Source organism: Pimephales promelas, chromosome 15, assembly GCF_988280905.1.
Source record: "Pimephales promelas chromosome 15, fPimPro1.hap1.1, whole genome shotgun sequence".
Lineage (NCBI taxonomy): Eukaryota > Metazoa > Chordata > Actinopteri > Cypriniformes > Leuciscidae > Pimephales > Pimephales promelas.
Window position 1 is genome coordinate 13793665 of NC_142783.1, and position 20744 is coordinate 13814408.

The 20744-nt window shown below is 36.7% G+C and overlaps 1 protein-coding gene across 1 annotated transcript in view; it reads right to left on the reverse strand.

Moving 5' to 3' along the window:
* The window catches only part of smyd3 (SET and MYND domain containing 3), a 175520-nt gene that overhangs the window by 9024 nt on the left and 145752 nt on the right, over positions 1–20744 (reverse strand). The window contains exons 9-10 of the mRNA XM_039673371.2: positions 10515–10602; positions 9900–10074 (exon numbers count right to left, since the gene is read on the reverse strand). Of these exons, the coding sequence (XP_039529305.2) occupies positions 9900–10074; positions 10515–10602 (263 nt within the window). The remainder of the gene's footprint in view (positions 1–9899; positions 10075–10514; positions 10603–20744) is intronic.

The following is a 20744-nucleotide window of genomic DNA, read 5'->3' on the forward strand; positions in this document are numbered from 1 at the left end:
CCAGAAACAACTTGATCTAAATTCAGTGGTGCGTTGCGCGTGCATTCAGATGCTATTTTAAGCGCACATGCTTGGCCTAATACAGAGTGTGAACAATGCGCGCATACACTGTCGATGATTCTCTCATCTACACAGATGCATTTTACTTTTTGCAAATGATACATTATTTTAAGGAAAAATATTTAAACACGAAGGAAATCAATGCAGTGTCCATGACGATGTGAAAAAATAGGCATAAAGCTTACACATGTACAAATTATTATATGCATGTTTAAACAAAGCTAATTTTGGGTGTGTTTGTCCCATCCCCAATGTCACTTCTCTTTCTTTTACGGCCCTGACGAGAACATCGATCTCCTCGGCTGTGAAGCGATTCTGAAACGCGCCTGGTAAATGTGCCATTATAATAGAATTGCGCCATGGAACAAGCACACCTTGTTCATAATGCTCTTAAAGGAAATATGACGCTCTTATAGGTTTGTTTCCGTTTTGCCCAAACCACACCTATGAATAATGAAGCAATTTAAGACCAACCCCTTTTAAACTTGGGTCGGGTGCAGGAGTCATTTATCCCGCCGGTAAAATAGCAACAATACCCAAGACCCGCCCACAAAGTTACTTGATACTTGCGTTTTAGATCGTTAAAATAGGGCCCCATAGATCACATGACAATGACAACATGGTGGATGCAGATGATACAGTATGTAATTGTTTACTTATTGCGAAGAAAACTTATTTTCACTTGTAAAATCATCAATTACGAGACAAGCTATAAAGCAGCTCCTCGAAAAGCAACAGTCATTCAGTGGCAAGTTTCATTATCCAGCTCAAAATTTTGTTCTCATCCGATACTGCCATTAATTGTCTTTTAAAGATACAGTATATACGGATGTGCAATTATTATTATTTTATATATATATATATATATATATATATATATATATATATATAATATATATATATATATATATATATATATATATATATCATTCATATCATTGCATCAGACATCAGTGAGTTTTAGGTGATGTAAAACAGCCAATATCTGCAATCCTGTTTGGTGTTTGTGGCGCTTGTGGTGTGCAAATTACATACTTTACTGTTCAATGACAATTTGGAGACAGAAATAGCCTGAACTCATTGATAGCATTACAGTGTTGTGCATTATTGAAGGTGCCTCAAGCAAAGACTGCAGACTATGTAGAGTGATGAACTAGGACTGAACCTCCTGTGAATAGATCGCATGCTCTTTGGCAATGAGATAAAAGTGAAGTCTTAAAAGCCCCAGTAGTGACTAAGCTTGACTTGGTCAGTAGACGATTCAATTTTCATAGAGCACAAAACAACCTAACCTACAGCACTTATAAATTTAGAAATGCTGCCCTTGTGGGCATGATAAATACATTTTAAATAAATATTTATGCACTCTGTAATGTAATGAGAAATGACAGAAATGATCAGGTCAGGTTCTTACACTAGTCCTGGAGATTTCAAGTAAATAAAAACAAAAAGTGATCTATTGAAGTCTAGACATGTGCTTCTCTTGTTTAGTGTGATCTGAAACAGAAAACTTTGCATGTGAATGATAAACATGCAGTGAGTCAGGTCTAAAGAATCCCCTGTTTACAACTTAACTCGATGCACAATGGCGATTGCTAGTTAGAGGCAAAGCAACACTCCAGGCAATGAGGCAAAGTACATAAACATTAGAGTGAAGTCACTCATGAACCTCTCGCAGAGGTCTGAAGCAGTCAAAGCCGAGGCGAGCGGTCAGTGTTTTGCTGGAGTGAAGGGGAACTCTGCAGACCAGGATGCCCTTGGAGCCGGACTCTAAGGAATGTTCCTTATTCCACTTCATTGGATTAACTGCTTAATGCCCTAATTTGCATATTAATGACAAACCAGCTTGTCTCATTTTAATAGAGGACTTGAACTGCTTTGAGATGAAAGAATGCTTAAGCAAGGGACCTTTAATTCGAGTGTAACCTCAAAAACAAACATACTTCATTTTTGATTTATTTATATAACATTCAAAATGTAATATAATAACAACTCAATACATTTTTCTAATGAAAATTAAAGGGGTCATGAACTGTATTTTTTAAATAAAGTTCTCTGCGGTCCACTTATATAGTTAGCAAGATTGTTTACATCAAGTAGTTCAAAGTAAGGCTATTTTGACGTTTTGATGGGCGTGCCACATTCAAGACTTGGAAGTTGACGCCCACCCGTTTGTGATTGGGTAACAGTTTTGCATACTAAATCATTTTATATGTCCTCACTATTACACTTGCGTACGCTATTACGTTGAATTGTTTTGAAAACTTCCAATGTTGAAAATTGCAACTGGTGAAAATCAGACAAACTTGATTGAGCCAGAGACTGATCCAGAGTCAGAAGACAACAAACCTACGACTCAATACAAATATTTCCATGGTGAAAACATATTGAATCATTTTGACCAGTGTGGCTCACACGGTGACAAAAAAACTTGTTATTTTGGTGGCATTGGCCAATTTACTGTCACAATAACTAGGTTTTGAAGCATACATTATATGGTTTGGGTGAGAAACTGCATTTTGCAGACATGCAATGGAGTTGTGATGTTTAAGCAAATAGTTGTGCCAATTGAGTTTACAGTTTAGAAATGGTAAGCCTGTTTTGAAAAATGTGCCAAAGCGATTGAGAAAAGCTGTAATAAAAGCGGCTTTTAAATTAAGACGGAAGATAGATAGATAGATAGATAGATAGATAGATAGATAGATAGATAGATAGATAGACAGATAGACAGATAGACAGATAGATAGATAGATAGATAGATAGATAGATAGATAGATAGATAGATAGATAGATAGATAGATAGATAGATAGATAGATAGATAGATAGATAGATAGATAGATAGATAGATAGATAGATAAAGAAAGCCATGCACTCTGCATGACTGAATGGCAGGAATTTACAAATTCCCATTGCAATGTTTTGTTAATGAGCTAACCGCAGTTGAGCTATTGATAGTCACAGTCACCTGGATGTGAGAATGCAAATAGTTTATGCTTTCAGGCTGAAAAGCAGGTACCGAAACCTGTGATATGTTTAGTGTCAAACTGATAGCTTTAGTGTCAAACTTGAAAAACACAAGTGAGAGGAGCAAAATCTAGCGAATAGTAATAAACACTCTGAGTGCACATCTTTTGCTTAATTAACACATGGACAAAGTGCTAAAAAGGTTGGGAATTTTAACAAAAGGAAACGTTTTGCCACACCTGCCGCATCTATATGCATCTATATATCTCCTGAACTCCAGACTGAATGTCAGAATGGGAAAGAAAGGTGATTTAAGCTATTTTTCTTTGGTGCCAGACAGTCTGCTCTGAGTATTTCACAATCTGCTCAGTTACTGGGATTTTCACGCACAACCATTTTTAGGGTTTACAAAGAATGGTGTTAAAAGGGAAAAACAAACAGTATACGGCAGTCCTGTGGGCGAAAATGCCTTGTTGATGCTAGAGGTCAGAGGAGAATGGGCCGACTGATTCAAGCTGATAGAAGTGCAACTTTGACTGAAATAACCACTCGCTACAACCGAGGTATGCAGCAAAGCATTTGTGAAGCCACAACACGCACAACCTTGAGGCGGATGGGCTACAACAGCAGAAGACCCCACCGGGTACCACTCATCTCCACTACAAATAGGAAAAAGAGGCTACAATTTGCAAGAGCTCACCAAAATTAGACAGTTGAAGACTGGAAAAATGTTGCCTGGTTTCATGAGTCTCGATTTCTGTTGAGACATTCAGATGGTAGAGTCAGAATTTGGCGTAAACAGAATGAGAACATGGATCCATCATGCCTTGTTACCACTGTGCAGGCAGGTGGTGGTGGTGTAATGGTGTGGGGGATGTTTTCTTGGCACACTTTAGGCCCCTTAGTGTCAATTGGGCATCGTTTAAATGCCTTGGCCTACCTGAGCATTGTTTCTGACCATGTCCATCCCTTCATGGACACCATGTACCCATCCTCTGATGGATACTTCCAGCAGGATAATGCACCATGTCACAAAGTTCGAATCATTTGAAATTGGTTTCTTGAACATGACAATGAGTTGACTGTACAAAAATGGTCCCAACAGTCACCAGATCTCAACCCAGTAGAGCATCTTTGGGATGTGGTGGAACGGGAGCTTCATGCCCTGGATGTGCATCCCACAAATCTCCATCAACTGCAAGATGCTATCCGATCAATATAGGCCAACATTTCTAAAGAATGCTTTCAGCACCTTGTTGAATCAATGCCACGTAGAATTAATGCAGTTCGGAAGGCGAAAGGGGGTCAAACACAGTATTAGTATGGTATAGCATATTGTACACCTGTAACAAAACGTCAGGAGGAATAAACATCCTAGAGACGTCTGAGAAACATACAAGCATTATTTGCCCATAAAGGAAATTTATGCTCTAATTTGGTGCTTGGCTGTTTGGTCCCTGTAAAGGAGATTCATAAATCAAACTTATCGCCCACTATGTAAGTTGTCAAGTCATTGAATATCCCTGAGTCTAGTTTTAAAAGACTGAATAAAAGTTCAAAGTGAAATGAAAAGCATCATCATACATAAGCAATGAGAAGCTCCAGCTCTAATTTTATAATCAAATTAATTATTGTGAGAAGACTAGCTAAAAACAGCATGCACTAATGAATCGCTTGGCATATATTAAGCACTTGAGCAATTAAAACAATTCAGTGGCTCTCACTAAACTGCCTGACTGAATAGAATCGGTGCATAAATAAATGTCTACTTATCTCGCAATAGCCAGCAGCGACTTTAGTTAATATGCAACAAGTAGAACAGGAACCAGTTTCTTTGAAAATAAATCATAGCACAGATAAACAATTTTTGAAAGGTTTCTTAAGGTAACCAAATTAAATCTTCTTCCTGAGCGGAGAAGTGATTGGAAGGCCGTTCAAGCTCTCTCGTGATGTGAAGGATCTATTATTGCTTTGTCAGGTGGTCGCTCTGCCAGTATCTCTTTCAAGACCTCTTGAAGCCTCAATGACAAGAGAAGGCTGGGGAAGGACCGCTGCTAATAATTGCCTGTTCAGAAAGCATTCACACAGCTAGCACAGGACCAGCCAATTCCACAAATAATTTGGGATCCCAGACAAGGCCAATAATGAACCTCACAATTTCTGAAAGGCAGAACAAAAGCGCATGACGAATACTGAATCAAGCTGTAATGGAATGTCATGAAGCCCGGTGTTACGTGATGACTGGAGCTGTCACTTAAACAAAACCGTTTTCACAGCCTTGTTCTGAGTTTTACTGATTTTCTGCCCAAATGTTTGACGGATTATGACTTCAGATGACTTTTAAACCCCATTTTCAAGCAAAACATTAGGGCATATGCAATGATAATGAATTAAATGGGAAAAAACATCAGGCCACAGTTGGAAAATTTGATCTGGGCTATAGACATCACAGTATATCTGTGATGTGTTGGGTTAAAAAATATTCTGAGAGCAAAAATCTTTATCTTCATTGATGGTAAATGAAAAGTTGCAGCAATTCGAGAAAATTTACATTTATTAAGCAACATATACTTGTACTTTTTCAAAAGTTTGGGGTCGGAAATATATTTTAATGTTTTTAAAAAAGTCTCATATGCTCATAGTGGCTAAGTTGACTCGATCAAAAATACAGTAAAAACAGCAATATTGTGAAATATTCCAACCCAGCTAACAGGGAACGTTCCCAGAACATTCACTAACGTTCTTTAAAAGTTGTGTAAATGTTAGGACAAAACGTTATTAAAATAATGTTTTCGGAACGTTCACATAACGTTATTAACGTTCTTGTAACGTTGAGAGAAAACGTTCTTAGAACAACGTTCTTGGAACGTCTTTATCACGTTATTTGTTTTTTATGAACGTTCTCATTACGTTGATAAAAAACTTTCTTAGAACAACGTTATCGGAACGTCTTTATCACGTTATTTGTGTTTGATAAACGTTCTCATAACGTTCCAGCAACATTATGCTAACCTTAGGATAACGTTCTAACAACATTATGCTAACGTTCCAGCAACGTTCTGCAAACATTAAGACACCGTTCCAGCAACGTTAAGCAAACTGGACATTTCCACGTTTTTAGAACATTTTAATTTAACGTTCCCACAACCAAAATGGAACGTTATAAAAACGTTCTCAGAACCTAACTTTGTTAGCTGGGAATATATTGATTTTTCAGCATCATTCCTCCAGTCTTCAGTGTCACATGATCCTTCAGAAATCCTTCTAATATGCTGATTTGCTTCTCATAACAAAAATGTATCATTATTAACTACGTTTAAAACAGTTGTGCTGCTAATTTGTGGAGAAGAAGAAACTTTTTTCAGGATTCTTTGATGAAAAGGAAGTTCAAAAGAACGGAATTTAGTCAAAACTGAAATCCTTTTTAACTATAGTCACTTTTGACCATTTGAATCTATTATTATCAGAATAGTATGTCAGTATATAAACCTCTTTGGGTAGAAGACATTACATGTTCTTTCCCAAAGACAAGTGCAGAAATCATTGTGAAAGCAGCAATTATCAGCACTTGAAGGATGAGCAATGAAAATGACCAAATGATTGAAATATTCTTGTGTGCTGCATTTATCTTTCTTTATAATGCGCATTTATCTTGTTGTACCAACAGCAGAAACTGCAGTGACACTGGCAGCCATCAATCTCAATGTCGATTCTGTGTTTAAAAAGCCATTTTAGCAGCACTTTTTCCTTTTCCTTGCAATTGGAGGCCCTCCCTCGGCACCATAAACATTCATCAGACACAGTATAAAGATAGAGAATAAGAATCCAACAGGCAATATAAAAACGTATTCACGCTTTGTGTGAGATGACATGGGAAGACGGGATCCATCGCAGTAGAAAAATAACAACCGCATTCATATGTCCTCCCTTTGACAGGGGAAAAGCTGTTGGGTAATTTCACTTTTTTCTAAGGTCCAATGACTCCAAAGCTCTGATCCGAATGCTGCTTTACTGTCTACTTTTGGTTTTAGTGGAAATCACTGGAGGTCTACTCCCGCTACAAATTGACATCTGCGGGAGCTTGAAGTCAATAATCTCTTTGCGTTTAGCCTGAAGGAATGCATTATTCTCAACAATATGGGAAAGAGACCAGCTTTTTTCCCAAAAAACACCACAATAGAAGAGTACCAAATCTCCTACAGAGGATACTGTTTTACTTTACACGAATGCGCTCACAAACGCCTCACTTTAGAAAAAGACCAGTTTCCATTGGTGTTTTACAGCTTCCTGTTCTACACGTCTCACGGGAAGTCTTATAGTGGCTACTGTGCACAAAACTAAGACTGGTGTCATGCACATTGATCCAGTGCTAGTTGGTGATGAATACCGTCCTGCAGTGCATGTCACCTGGGGTCTGCCCTTTCCTAAATTGATCCATTTGTTCCATTTAAACACAGCTGAACAAGCTTTTTTTGATAAAGGTTATATAAAAAAAATTCAATAAAAACCTGTGTATTTGGGTATAGGCAACATATTCTAGCAGGGTGTACAAGGATTTTAAATGTCCCGAGACGATAAATCTGTCAGTATCCTATACAAAACCAATACATATTTAACCCCAAAATGCCAGTTTGTTGAAACATTGAAACTGTTGTGTCAAAAAGAGATTAATACTATAATGCCTTTTTTGTTGTTGTTTTATCATCCAAGAAGTGGAAAAAAACATCATTTTGATCCTTGCACACTTAGTCCGAAATTTACACACTGCCTCCGAAACTTTTGTCCGCCATATCGGGTTTAATTTTCTGCGTTTTTCGCATCCATAGCAAGCGTTTAAGAGGTGTTTTGACAATTCAGAGCCACCGAATGACGAATACGCAAAAAATAGCTCGGTCAAACGATTAATCGCGATTAATCGCATCCAAAATAAAAGTTTGTGTTTACATAAAATTTGTGGGTGCACTGTGTATAATTATTTTGTATATATATATATATATATATATATATTAGGGGTGTAACGGTACATGTATTCGTATTGAACCGTTTCGGTTCGAGGCTTCCGGTTCGGTACGCATACAAACCGAACGATTGCTTGGACCATTTTTCTTGCCGGCAAAATTCGTGCTGACGCGGCCAACACAACGTTGCGCAACATCCAAATGGCAAGCGTAATGAAAGCAGAACGAAACTGCGCTCCTCGTTATGTGCTTCACGGATCGTTTATCAGTTCGGACCAGCAACATCTGTGCAGCGCGAGCCGATCTCGATCAAGCAACACTGTTACCACACAGCGCTAAGAGATCCGGTAAAGAAAACATTTGAATTCGCCACTGAGGTAATAACATCGCTGCGAGATCTAGTGAGATGCATTCACATTTCTCCCCGTAGATCTCTATTAGATCAAACAGCGCTGTCATGGAAACCAGGAGAAACATTGTGCCGTGAATGAACTAGTACTTTACGTCCACAGACCAGCAACATTCACCATGGATTTAATATAGTAACACTAACTGTAACCAGTTTGGCTGGAATGGTGAAATGCTTTCAAGTACTTCACACATCTTTTTTCCAGCACTTCAAAATTCAAATATTATATAAATAAATATATATTTAAATGTTATTTTTAATGTGATGACCAAAACATTATTTGTTCATCCTTCAAAGATGACCCCTATTTATAAACCTGAAAGTTTCAAGATCTAGGAAAACTCACACTTATTTAAAAATATTTTTTCTTTAAACAAATAGGAAATTTCTCTGGCATTTCTTTCTTTTTGCTGTATCGAAAACGTACCGAACCGTGACTTTAAAACCGAGGTACGTACCGAACCGTGATTTTTGTGTACCGTTACACCCCTAATATATATATATAAATACACACACATGCATATTTAAGAAAAAAAAATATTATTTATATGTAAAATATTTATATTTATATATAATATAAATTATATATAAATCTATAAACAGTATATACATGAAAATATTTCTTAAATATATACAAGCATGTTTGTGTATTTATATATACAGTATATAATAATTATACACAGTGCACCCACATATATTATGTAAACAGATACTTTTATTTTGGATGCGATTAATCGCGGTTAATCGTTTGACAGCCCTAGAAAAAACGCATATGGAAATTTCGGATTCAGTGTGCAAGCACCTTTAGGCATCCGATACTTACGCTATTGTTATGCAACCAGACAGTTGATGGACGCCATTGACTTCCATAGAATTTTTTTTTTCCAACTATAAAAGTTAATGTGGTCCATCAACTGTTTAATTTCCAACATTCTTCAAAATATCTTCTTTTGTGTTTAACAGAAGAAAAAAATTCATATAAGTTTGAAACAACTTGACGGTGAGTAAATGATGACCTACACTGTAAAAAAAAAAATATTTTTAAGATTTGTTCTCACAACATTTTTTCTTTTGTCAAATCAACTTAAATAATTTACTTAGTTCAGATAACTTATTATTGTGAGTTTCTGATGATTAAATCAATCTCCTTCATTGTATTAACTCAATTTTTCCACTTCAGTAAACTTAAAAATTTAAGGCAACCAGATACTTACTTTTTTAAGTCATTTTTTACAGTGTAGTGAACTATTCATTTGGTAATGAATAAACTTAAACAAATGTATTAATTAAATAAATACAACAAGGATCTATTCTTCAGTACTGCGTAGTGTTTCTATGAACTAAATCTGCACTTGTCTGTTTTGGATCTTCAGACATGAGCGAGTCTATGTGAGTCACAGTTCTAATGGGACTTTTATAGATTTGATGGAGGTGTATTCCTTGGAGATTTACCAGAATAATCTGTCAGTGAACACACAGATCACAGAATTTAGAGGCACACACTCACTTGTAAGGACCCAGAGCCCTATTGCCGTACTCCAGTGCCGTCTCGTAGTGATCCAGACTGATGCAAGCATCCATGGCCAGATCCAGCAACCTGAGCACATAGATATTCCTGTCCGGGATGACATCTGCATATCTGAGCAAAAGAGCTCGACTCTCTTTCAACAACTCCTCCCAGTCTTTTGATTAAACAGTTAAGGACATAATTAAAAAAAAAAGAAAGAAGCAGGACTGTATTACAAAAACTCCAGTAGCTAAGGCCAAGAAAGTCTTGCTGGTTAAGCCAGTTGGGAAACAGATTTCAAAATGCAATCTATGCTTGTTATTTCACAGGGGAAGACAGCCTGCATTTTATTTTGTACATCAGACGCCTGTCCAAAGGGTAAAAGCAAGAGAGCTATACAGAACTGACAGCTTTACCCTCACACACCTTTCACTTCAATCTTTCGGAAACTGATATGACTACTGCATTGGGCATAGTTTGCAGAGTCTAGCAGTTGTTTCCAGAGCAAAACCGCTACAGGCTGGTTGGCTTCACCCAGCTAAACCCTGAGATACAGTCAGCGTATCGCTCACCGAGTGTTACAGTAATATCATTTGATTTAACTGTGAAGGATACGCTGCTCAGACTGAAGTTGCTCCAGGTGAGGGAGGGCGTCTCTTAAGGATGTCCACGCCGTCGTCTCTCCAGCCAGCATGTCACAGTCCTGTTTACAAAACAATATCACATCAAATCATTTTAAGCAGCTCCTGATTTAACAGAAGCAAAAGCAAAAATGACATGGTGCACGTATGAATCAATGGACAAGGTAAATCAAAAGTTGGTTTATCTATTCTATTAATGTATGTCATTTTATTTGAAACATATTTTATAGGTTTATAAATGTATTTATTTTTTTCTAATTTGCAATCGTATTTATTTATGTGTGTATATCTTACGTTATGTACTTTAAAAAATAGTAGTATATAGTGTAAAAAAATGGCATACTACAAGTATGAATCAATGGACAATCTCAATAAAAAGTTGTTAAAATTCTTATTAGGTTTGAATTACTAACTTATTTACGTATTTAGAATGAATGTATTTACATTTAAATTGAACTGTAAACTCATACATTTCAATTTTGTTTTAAAATCTATTTAAATATTATTTATTTATGAATGTACTTTTTTAAAGTTATAATCAAATTATTTTTCTATCTTTTCCTATACATATAACTTAGATATGTGATTTTAACAAAAAAAAAAATCTCCATTTAAATCAACCACAAAATGAAGTTGATGAATGAAACAAGGAACTCGCTTGCAGTGGCAAAACTCACCACCCGGTTGCTAGGGTGTTCTGGGTAGTTGCTATGGTGTTCTGGGTGGTTGCTAGGCGGTTGCTAGGTGGTTGTTAGGGTATAATAGGTGGTTACTATGGTGTTGCTAGGCGGTTGCTAGGGTGTTCTGGGTGGTTGCTATGGTGTTGCAAAAGAACAACTTATTAACACTGCAAATGTGAATCAATAGTTAATAAAATGTCAATCTAAAGTTTTTTTATTAAAAAAACGCTTGAGCTTTTACTGAATTATAGTTCACATTTATGTGTGTGGGTCATCAAACATCAAAGACCTTCGTACACACAACACAACAAAAAGCATTAAAAGGAGAATGAGAGAAGCTGTCAGGATTACAGATCCGTGAGGTGCGTGGAAACTGAAAGGGCTTGTTTCTGAGAGGGCACCTTTATTTCAGGATAAGTGTGATGACAAGTCGGAGCCATAGGGGGGTCTGTCAGACACTCAAATCCCTGTGGAGAGATGTGTGTGTGTGTGTGTGTGTGTGTAGCCCCTGGGGATACACGTATAAGTGCCTCTGAGACATCAAAGCTGTGATGTATTAGAGGTGAACAGTCACGCTGCTGACAATATACACTGTATGCACACACACGCACACACACACACACACACACACACACACACACACACTTAAACTCCTTCTTTTCAAAACATTTAAACTGATCTTTCCTTTATATGCCATTTCTCACTGTTTTTGAAAATGACTCTTGATCACTCTTTGAGGTCAGTCATTTTTTTTTTTTTTAAGTTCTGTTCTAAAAGAAATTAATAGTTTTATTCAGCAAGGATGCATCATATTGATAGTATCAGATATTATGGCAATTTGATTTTTTGAAGTATTACCCTTTATTGATAACTGTTTATATACCATAGTACTGTCAGTCTACTATCTGGTGCTATAAGATTAAAAAACACTATTGTATTATCAACATGGTATCGTCCCAAAAAATCATTGCATTACTTGTTTCCATGGTGTGTTCAGTGTGCACATATATTTACTCTCGTTTTCTACATTCATTTTACCCTTACAAAACCAGCCTATGGTGTATGTGAAAGGGGTGATGAACTGAGAAATCACATTTTCCTTGAGATTTTGACATCTAAGAGGTCATCGTATTATAAGAATATCCTGTAAGTTTCAGAACTGAAAACGTCCTTGTTAGTCCAATGAAAGCTTTTATTGACACCAGCCTCAGCAAAGTGGGGAACTATGACGTCAAAGAGGCAACTGTGTATCACACGAAATACGTTCTGAGGAAACTATTTTGCAAATCGTAATTACGTTACATGCCAACATATAAGCAGTGCTATTACGTTTGTCCTTAACGTAATACTATTGCAGTGCTATTACGTTTTTCCTGAACATAATACATCCAAGCCGGTTTCTTTACTATTTATGCATAATCGTGGCATTAAAATTTTGACTCTTTTGCATTCAACTGTCATATCAATTAAGTTTTCCTTCGCATTTATTAATATAATAGACCAACGTTACTCATAAATATATAAAAAGCATTTTCTCCAATATAACACAACATACTGATACATTCACAAAAGACATACATATTAGCTTGATGTAAACCAAATCCTAGAATCCATACGTTGTTTGCAAGAAACAGATCCAAATTCAGCCTTTTATCCAGTTATCTTCATCTTCATTTCTCAGCAGCGACCGCAAACGTCAAATCCGCGCTGGTGATTAATTCAAATTCAAATAATGCGCCTTCAAGAAGCGTTACGACATGTTTTACGGCAGTGATATCAAACGCTCATTGGCTCTCGCCTGCTTCGTCACAGATTGCGACATGCCGTGTTTCAGTCGGTGTAGTACATTCACATTTGAAATTAACGTTAATAACTTTAATTCTGATCTGTACCTCATACACAACTACTATAATACTGCCAGAGGACTGCGACTGCAACGCATCATCATGTGAACGACTTTTGGTAATGTTAATAATAAATAAATAAATTATTGTGAAATGTATCTGTCTGTTATGTTTTTTTTTTCTTAATTGTGTTACCTACGTAGTTTTAAGGAATGGCTATGGTTAGGTTTAGGGATAGGAGTGGGATTAGTGGCTCAAAATATATTTTAATGCTAAAACTCATTTAACTACACATCTCTGTCCATTACGTTTTATCCTTTTTATATTCTGTATAAAATAAATATGTTTTTTGGAGTAGGATTAAGGGGTCTTGTTACATTTATCTGTAAAAGTGAAAGTATACAGATATCGTTATGATATGAAACATATGTAAATAGTTAACGTTTTGTAGCTGTAAAAACGCAATAAGGTTACGTTTAAATGTTGCAAATACGTCCATATTATACGTTTTAGCATCTATCCAAACGTACAAAAACGTACGTTACATATCTTTGAAAATAACGTATTAAATCTACGTATTAACAATGAGACATATTACGTTAAGGACCAACGTAATAGCACTGCTTATATGTTGGCATGTAACGTAATTGCGATTTGCAAAATAGTTTCCTCAGAACGTATTTCGTGTGATACAGGGTTGCAAAGAGGATAAAACACCCCTGCAGAAGAAGATCAACGCCTACTTCAACATGGCCGGTTTAGCCCCGCCCACCGATTCGCTCATTACACGCATAGCTAAAAAACATAGATGCCTACCTCGTGATGACAAACCGGATCAAGCTACCGAGCAATACAGAATATTGTGCAGCACCTGGTTGTGGAAGAAGACAGTCGCTGCTACGCTTCCTCTGGATTCACATAGGACTGCATGGATAAAGTTTATTTTTAATGACGTTCCAGCTGACGAGGTAAAACATTGTCAGTCTGTTCGCTTCATTTCACTGAGGATTGTTTTGTAAACTGGATTTTCAGGCAGATTAAGAGTAAAGAACGGTGCTGTGCCGTCTATATTGGATCTGACAGGAATGGTGCAACACACGGACTCTGGGTCGAACGTGTATGGGCGAATCATTCCGGTTGCCATTTTACAACATTGGACGATTTCAAAACAATTCCCCCTAGTGCATCGACGAGGTGAGTTAAAGCTCATTATAATATGCAAAACTATTATTCACTCACAGCAGTGGCCGTTTACTTCCAAGTCTTCAGTGCTGATGTGAAAAAAAAAAATGCTGTCCATATTTGCTTTTGTAATAGACGCAACGTGTGCCAGATAGCATGCGACATACACATGCTACAATTCCAGAAAGATCGGTTTTTGTATTGGCTTTTAGAAATATGTATTGCAAGCTTCAAGGCATGAGAATATACCAAAAAGAATAAACTATGGACATCTTTATCAGGCCAAGTTCTGCGGATGAGAAAGGCCATTATGAATTTATGTATGAATTGGGCAAAAACAATAAAACATTTTTGGTTTTCCACATAAACTGCGATGTGAGGACATCAACCTCGCTAAAGATTATGAATGATGAAGCCGTGTGGAGATATTTGTATGGTTCAGCCAAGGGTTGAGAAACCAATTTTAGTTTTTTAGTGACAAAATGAATTCAGATATTCATGGAAAGCTGTTATGTTTTTGTCCACATGCACTGAGTCCATGCAAACGATGCAAGCTTTATAAATGATTTATCAGGGAAGAGAGCACAAAGCTGACCGAAATGTGGATGTCATGATAGACCAAAACCCCACAGGCCATCCACCAATGAGTGCTACTAACTTCCAGAAATCACCACCGGACCATAAAGCTCTGTTTCCACTGCACAATCACTAATAAACTGAAAGCTGCACATGAAATCACTTAACGTTGAACATGGTAAACACACTGCAACTTGTCAATCACACCACACGTTTTGCCACAAGAGAAAAACAGTCCTTTTACCTGCACATTATGTCAAAATCCCTTATACAGATTCGTGTAATTATAAAATGGCTTCGAAGCTTTAAATTAAACATCTAATTGCTGTTTGCACAAAGGGGGTCAGCCTACATGATGCAAAAACTTTATATTTGCTGCTCCTTTTCAATGAAAAAGCCATTTTCTTGTTAACATGAACAGCCTAATTACAGGGAGTGAGTCAGGAATCAAATTGTAGACGGCGGTTCAGACTTTGTTTATTATTGTGTAAATTCAATAATCATGTTATTCATTACAGGACTGATTATAGTGCACTGGAGTTTGAAAATATCCCACTGAACAAAGCAACAGGAAGTCTAAAGGCTTTAGCAAATGTGTCCCATTTCACATAGTCCTACTACACATTAAAAGCACTTTGCCGACAAAAGCACGTCAGGAATGAAGTAAGAAATCATGCCGAACTGTCAAAAATGACTCCTTTTTTTATTATGCAACAGGTTGTTGGTTTATTCACAAAAAAAAAACATGCACGTTTTAAGTACAGCAAAAATCTACCAGGAAAAAATGCATATATTATATATGATTTTTAAAAATTTTTATTCTGTTGACAGACATTGCAATAAATTAATTTGCTGAATTAAAATTATCGGCAGATGCCCACCTCTTTCTGGGATGCATTAAAGGGGTGGTAAGTATGAATTCACTTTTCTAACTTTAGTTAGTGTGTTGCTGTTTGAGCATAAACAACATTGTCAAAAGTTACAACGCTCAAGGTTCAAAGCAAATAAAGATATTTGCTTTTAAAGAAAAGGACTATAACAAATGGCTGGTAGGGACTACACGACATTCTTCCAGGGTTAGTGACATCACCAACCCTAAATAAACATGCATAAACCCCGCCCCCGGGACACTCAGTCCATGTTGAGAAGAGGAAGAGTGGTTGTATAAGAGTACATTTGTGAGTCAGCTCATCCATCATCTTTTTACATGCAATAGAAAGTCACTCTGTGTGCAACTCACAACAGTTCATATATGAGCAATTTATAGATTACATTACAGCATATCCCAATTGAAGATAGTTAACTCCACATGAGCAACATCAATTCATCAACTAACCATTCAGAGACGTCCTGTTGTATTCTACATGTTGTAACACATGCAAGCTCTTGAAACCCCGCCCTCTGCAGCAGCTCATTTGCATTTAAAGGGCCAGGCACAAAACTGTGCGTTTTTGCAAACCCTCAAAAAGTTAAAACTTTAACATGCTATATAAAAATATCTGTGGAGTATTTTGTGCTCAAACTTGTGCTCACACACACACACACACACACTCTGGGGACAACAGAAATCTTGTAAAAGTGTTATTTTAACACCTATTTAACTCTCTTGCATACTATAAGAAATGGGACACAATTTTGTTAGAGATATGGTGCAAATGTGAAGGAACACTCAACACTAAAAAACTGAAAAAAGCAGAGACGTGACCAGTATGACAAGACAGTCCTTTATGAACCGAGTAACATCTGTGACCCCCCACTTGACTGTCAGACTGAATCACATCTCCGGTCTCGGGAGATTCTGGGAAGGTGATAACCTGAGCAACCCCTCCCTGTACTTAACTGCACATACAGCTGCTCTATTGTTTTAGAGTGTCGGTATGTCCTACTGAACTCACACAGGTTGTCAGATTACCGCAAAGCCGGTGGTGAATCAACAAATCCCTCTCATCAAAGTGTCATCAGTGTCACACTTAACAAACCTCACCTGTAATTACCTAATACACACACACACACACACACACACACACACATACATATTAAGTTTTCATGTTTTTTGGGGACTTTACTTAGACATAATGATTTTTATACTGTACAAACTGTATAATCTATCCCCGATCCTAAACCTACAAAAAAAAAAAAAAAAATCTGCATTTTTACATTTTCAAAAAAACATAATTTAGTCTGATTTGTAAGCTGTTTTCAACACGGGGACCAAAACATTTTGGATATTGATAACTTTGGATATTGATAACCATTTTGTCCCCGTAACGCAGGGTTTACCTGGACGACAATGACAGTATGTGATGGAGTGTGATGATAAGAAATGTGCTGAACAACAAAAACAAGAACTTTTTTTTTTTTTTTTTTTTTTTACTGTATTTTGGAAAATGTGATTGTGAATGTGAGTTTTTTTAAGGTCAGAAATTAAATAAATACTATATACACTTTTGTTTAAAAGTTTGGGGACAGTATATATATATATATATATATATATATATATATATATATATATATCTTTATTCAGTAAGGATGCATTAAATTGACAAAAAATATCACTGTATTTTTGAACAAATAAATGCAGCCTTTGTGAGCAGGAGAGACTTTTAAAAACAAATCGTACTGATCCCAGTACAGGCATAGAAGAAAATAAATCATTTTTCCTTTAAATAAAAATATTTTCAATCATTTATTAAATTAATATTTCATTAATACTCTGTCTCTATGATATTCTGGTGCCTATATATTCACCTTTTATTCAAAAATGACTTGCATTCAGTTGATTGATTGATTGATTGATTGATTGATTGATTGATTGATTGATTGATTGATTGATTGATTGATTGATTGATTGATTGATTGATTGATTGGGATGGATGGATGGATAGAAGAAACAGATGCTTGGACAAATAGATGTGAGTTTGTAGTACCACACATATCAGTTGTCCTAACAACCCCAAACCTATGAAAAATGAGTTTAAAAAGCTTCCACTGTTTCTTCCACTGTTGGATTCAGGGTTAAAACCCAAGTCTCCATCTCAGCAGCCCTGAGCAAGAGCGTTTATTCTTATCTGCAGATATCTGACAGATGACTCAAGCAGAGGTCAGCCTGAGCAGCTGTGTAGGTGTTAACAGCAGGATAAAGCCTCTTTCTCTTGAGCTCAGTGCACAGTTATTTAGCATGGTATGCCGGCATGCAGGTGCAAAATAACCACAACATAAGCCTGGAAGGAACTTGTGTATGCCAGTGACATGTTGGAGCACACACAACACCAGTTCTGTTTCTTTATGGCAAGCCCTTTTGACTAGTGAAAATATAACTCCTGATATAAAAATAGCCATTATAACATGTAAATGTAATGTCCTGACATCAATAAGTATCCTTTTAACTTGTTGATGAATCAAAAATTAATATCCTAGGAATGATTAAAAGCCAAAACGGCTTGCCATGTTTCTTTTGTCACTCACACATGCATTTGATGGGATAGTTCAACTAAAAAATGTAAATCATTGACTCAACCTCACATCATTCCAAACCTGTTATGACTTTCTTTCTTCTTTCTGTTATGACTTTATTTCAAAAAGGTTTTTTTTTTTCTTTTTTTTTTTTCAATGAAATTCAATGGGGTCGATAATAAGAGTCAATGGAGTTTTATATCATCACAATAGGTAGAGATCCATCCGTATATTACTGTAGGCTATATATAGATCTGGGTTGCTAAAGACCCGAATATGATTGGCGAAACATTCACGCATTTAAGGGTTAAGAACATACAGATTGTTCAGCTGACGAAACGTGTTTCCGGGGGGAAAAAAAAAAAGACTTTCAACAGACAAAAACTCCATAAAACAGCTTTAAGATTTGTGAGTGGTGAGAATTATGACCTTTAGGACCTTTATACAGTGCGTGCCATTGTAAAGAGTCAAGACTGTTAGTATGACTTTTTTTTTTTCTCATAATTGAGATAAAAATGTACAATGACCTTTTATTATTCTATGTAAGCTTCCATAGCAGAAGTAAAGAAAATGACTTTTGTTTAAATTGTTCCGTGTTTGGAACAAATATTGACGGACTTTGCATTTTTGGGTGTAAAGTATTCCTTTAAAAGGTGAAGTGTGTAATTTTAATGCATTCTCATCCCAAGGCGTCATATATTGACGCTTCTTCCAATGCGTAAAAATCTAACGCACATGGCAACCTTTAGCAGCTTCGGTTATGGGTAGGTTTAGGTTTGGGGTAGGGTTAGGGTTAGACCACTAGAAGGCGCCTTGCGGCGTCTCATATTGACGCTAAAGAGTGCCAAGTGCGTTGGAGGTAGACGCAATGTCAAAAGCGTTAGTTTATTCGACGCCTTGGGATGAGAACGGGCTGGTAATTTTCAATTGGAGGGGAGCAGAATTTCTAAAATAAGAACAGCAACAATAAATTTGTTTACAATGTTTTAAAAATTCATATTTCATATATATCCCTTTTTCCACAAAATTAACCCCCAGCACCTTCTTTGGGATGCGTTAAAGGAGTAGTTCACTTTAAAAAAAAAACTTTTGCTGATAATCCAACCCGATCTCACGGGAATTCGTACGAATTTTACGAGGTGGCTAATTCATAACAATTCATACGACCTCACTCGTACAAATTAGTACGATTTTGCTAAATCGTACATATTTTACGAATTGGCCAATTCGCATGAATTCGTACGAATGACCTACCCCTTACCCTGCCCCTAAACCTAACCATCACGTGGGTTAGACAAATCGTATGAATTCGTACGAGTGAGGTCATACGAATTAGCCACTTTTTAATCACACGTACGAATTTGTATGAATTGGTCGTGAGATAGGGTAGGAGAATCACCCCCCTGTCGTCCAAGATAACTATGTCATTTTTTCTTCAGTCGAAAAGAAATTAAGGAACCAAACTGTTCAAGGTCCAAAGGAGAGTTTCAGTGCAGCTTCAAAGGGCTTTAAACGATTCCAGACGATGAATAAGGGTCTTATCAAGCGAAACGATCGCTCATTTAAAAAAATAAATAGAAAAGTTAAAGTTTTATAAGCACAAACGCTCGCCTTGCTCTGTTCTTTGATGCACGCTCGTGACTCTCCTGTTCAAACTCGTTTATCAAAATGAACAAATCTTTTTTCGTGTCATTTGGTTCATTCAACGAACAAAATGAATGAGGTGACTCAGGAAAAGATTCGTTCATTTTGATGAACGAGTTTGAACAGGAGAGTCACGAACGTGCATCACAGAACAGAGCAAGGCGAGCGTTTGTGCTTATAAAACTTAAACTTTTGTATTTATTTTTTTAAATGAGCGATCGTTTCGGTCGATAAGACCCTTATTCATCGTCTGGAATCGTTTAAAGCCCTTTGAAGCTGCACTGAAACTCTCATTTGGACCTTGAACCGTTTGGTTCCCACTGAAGTCCATTATATGGAGAAAATCCTGGAATGTTTTCATCAAAAACCTTCATTTCTTTTCGACGAAGACAGAAAGACATGGATATCTTGGATGACAGGGGGTTAATTATCAACAAAAGTTTTGTTTAAAGTGAACTACTCCTTTAACTCTAATCTTGCATATTATTTTGGATGGATAGTATGTGAACACAGGCTGTTTTAGAAACAAATTTGTAATATAGAACTGTATTTTCCACCAAATGCAAGTGGAAAAACACAGCGCTTACAATTTTCTGGGAATCAACGAATTCTGGCTTACTTATAGATGTTTGTGCATACTAAGTATGGAGGAAAATAAGTATTTAACATCCAAAAAATTACACATTTCATCTTTAAATTCCCATCTCTCCTCGCTCCATCTTTAGCATTCATTCGTCCGCTCTCACGCATGCCATCCTACGCTTTATTCTTGACGTGCTCCTGTCATCGCAGTGATGATCACAGATGACAGGGCCTGCTGAGGAC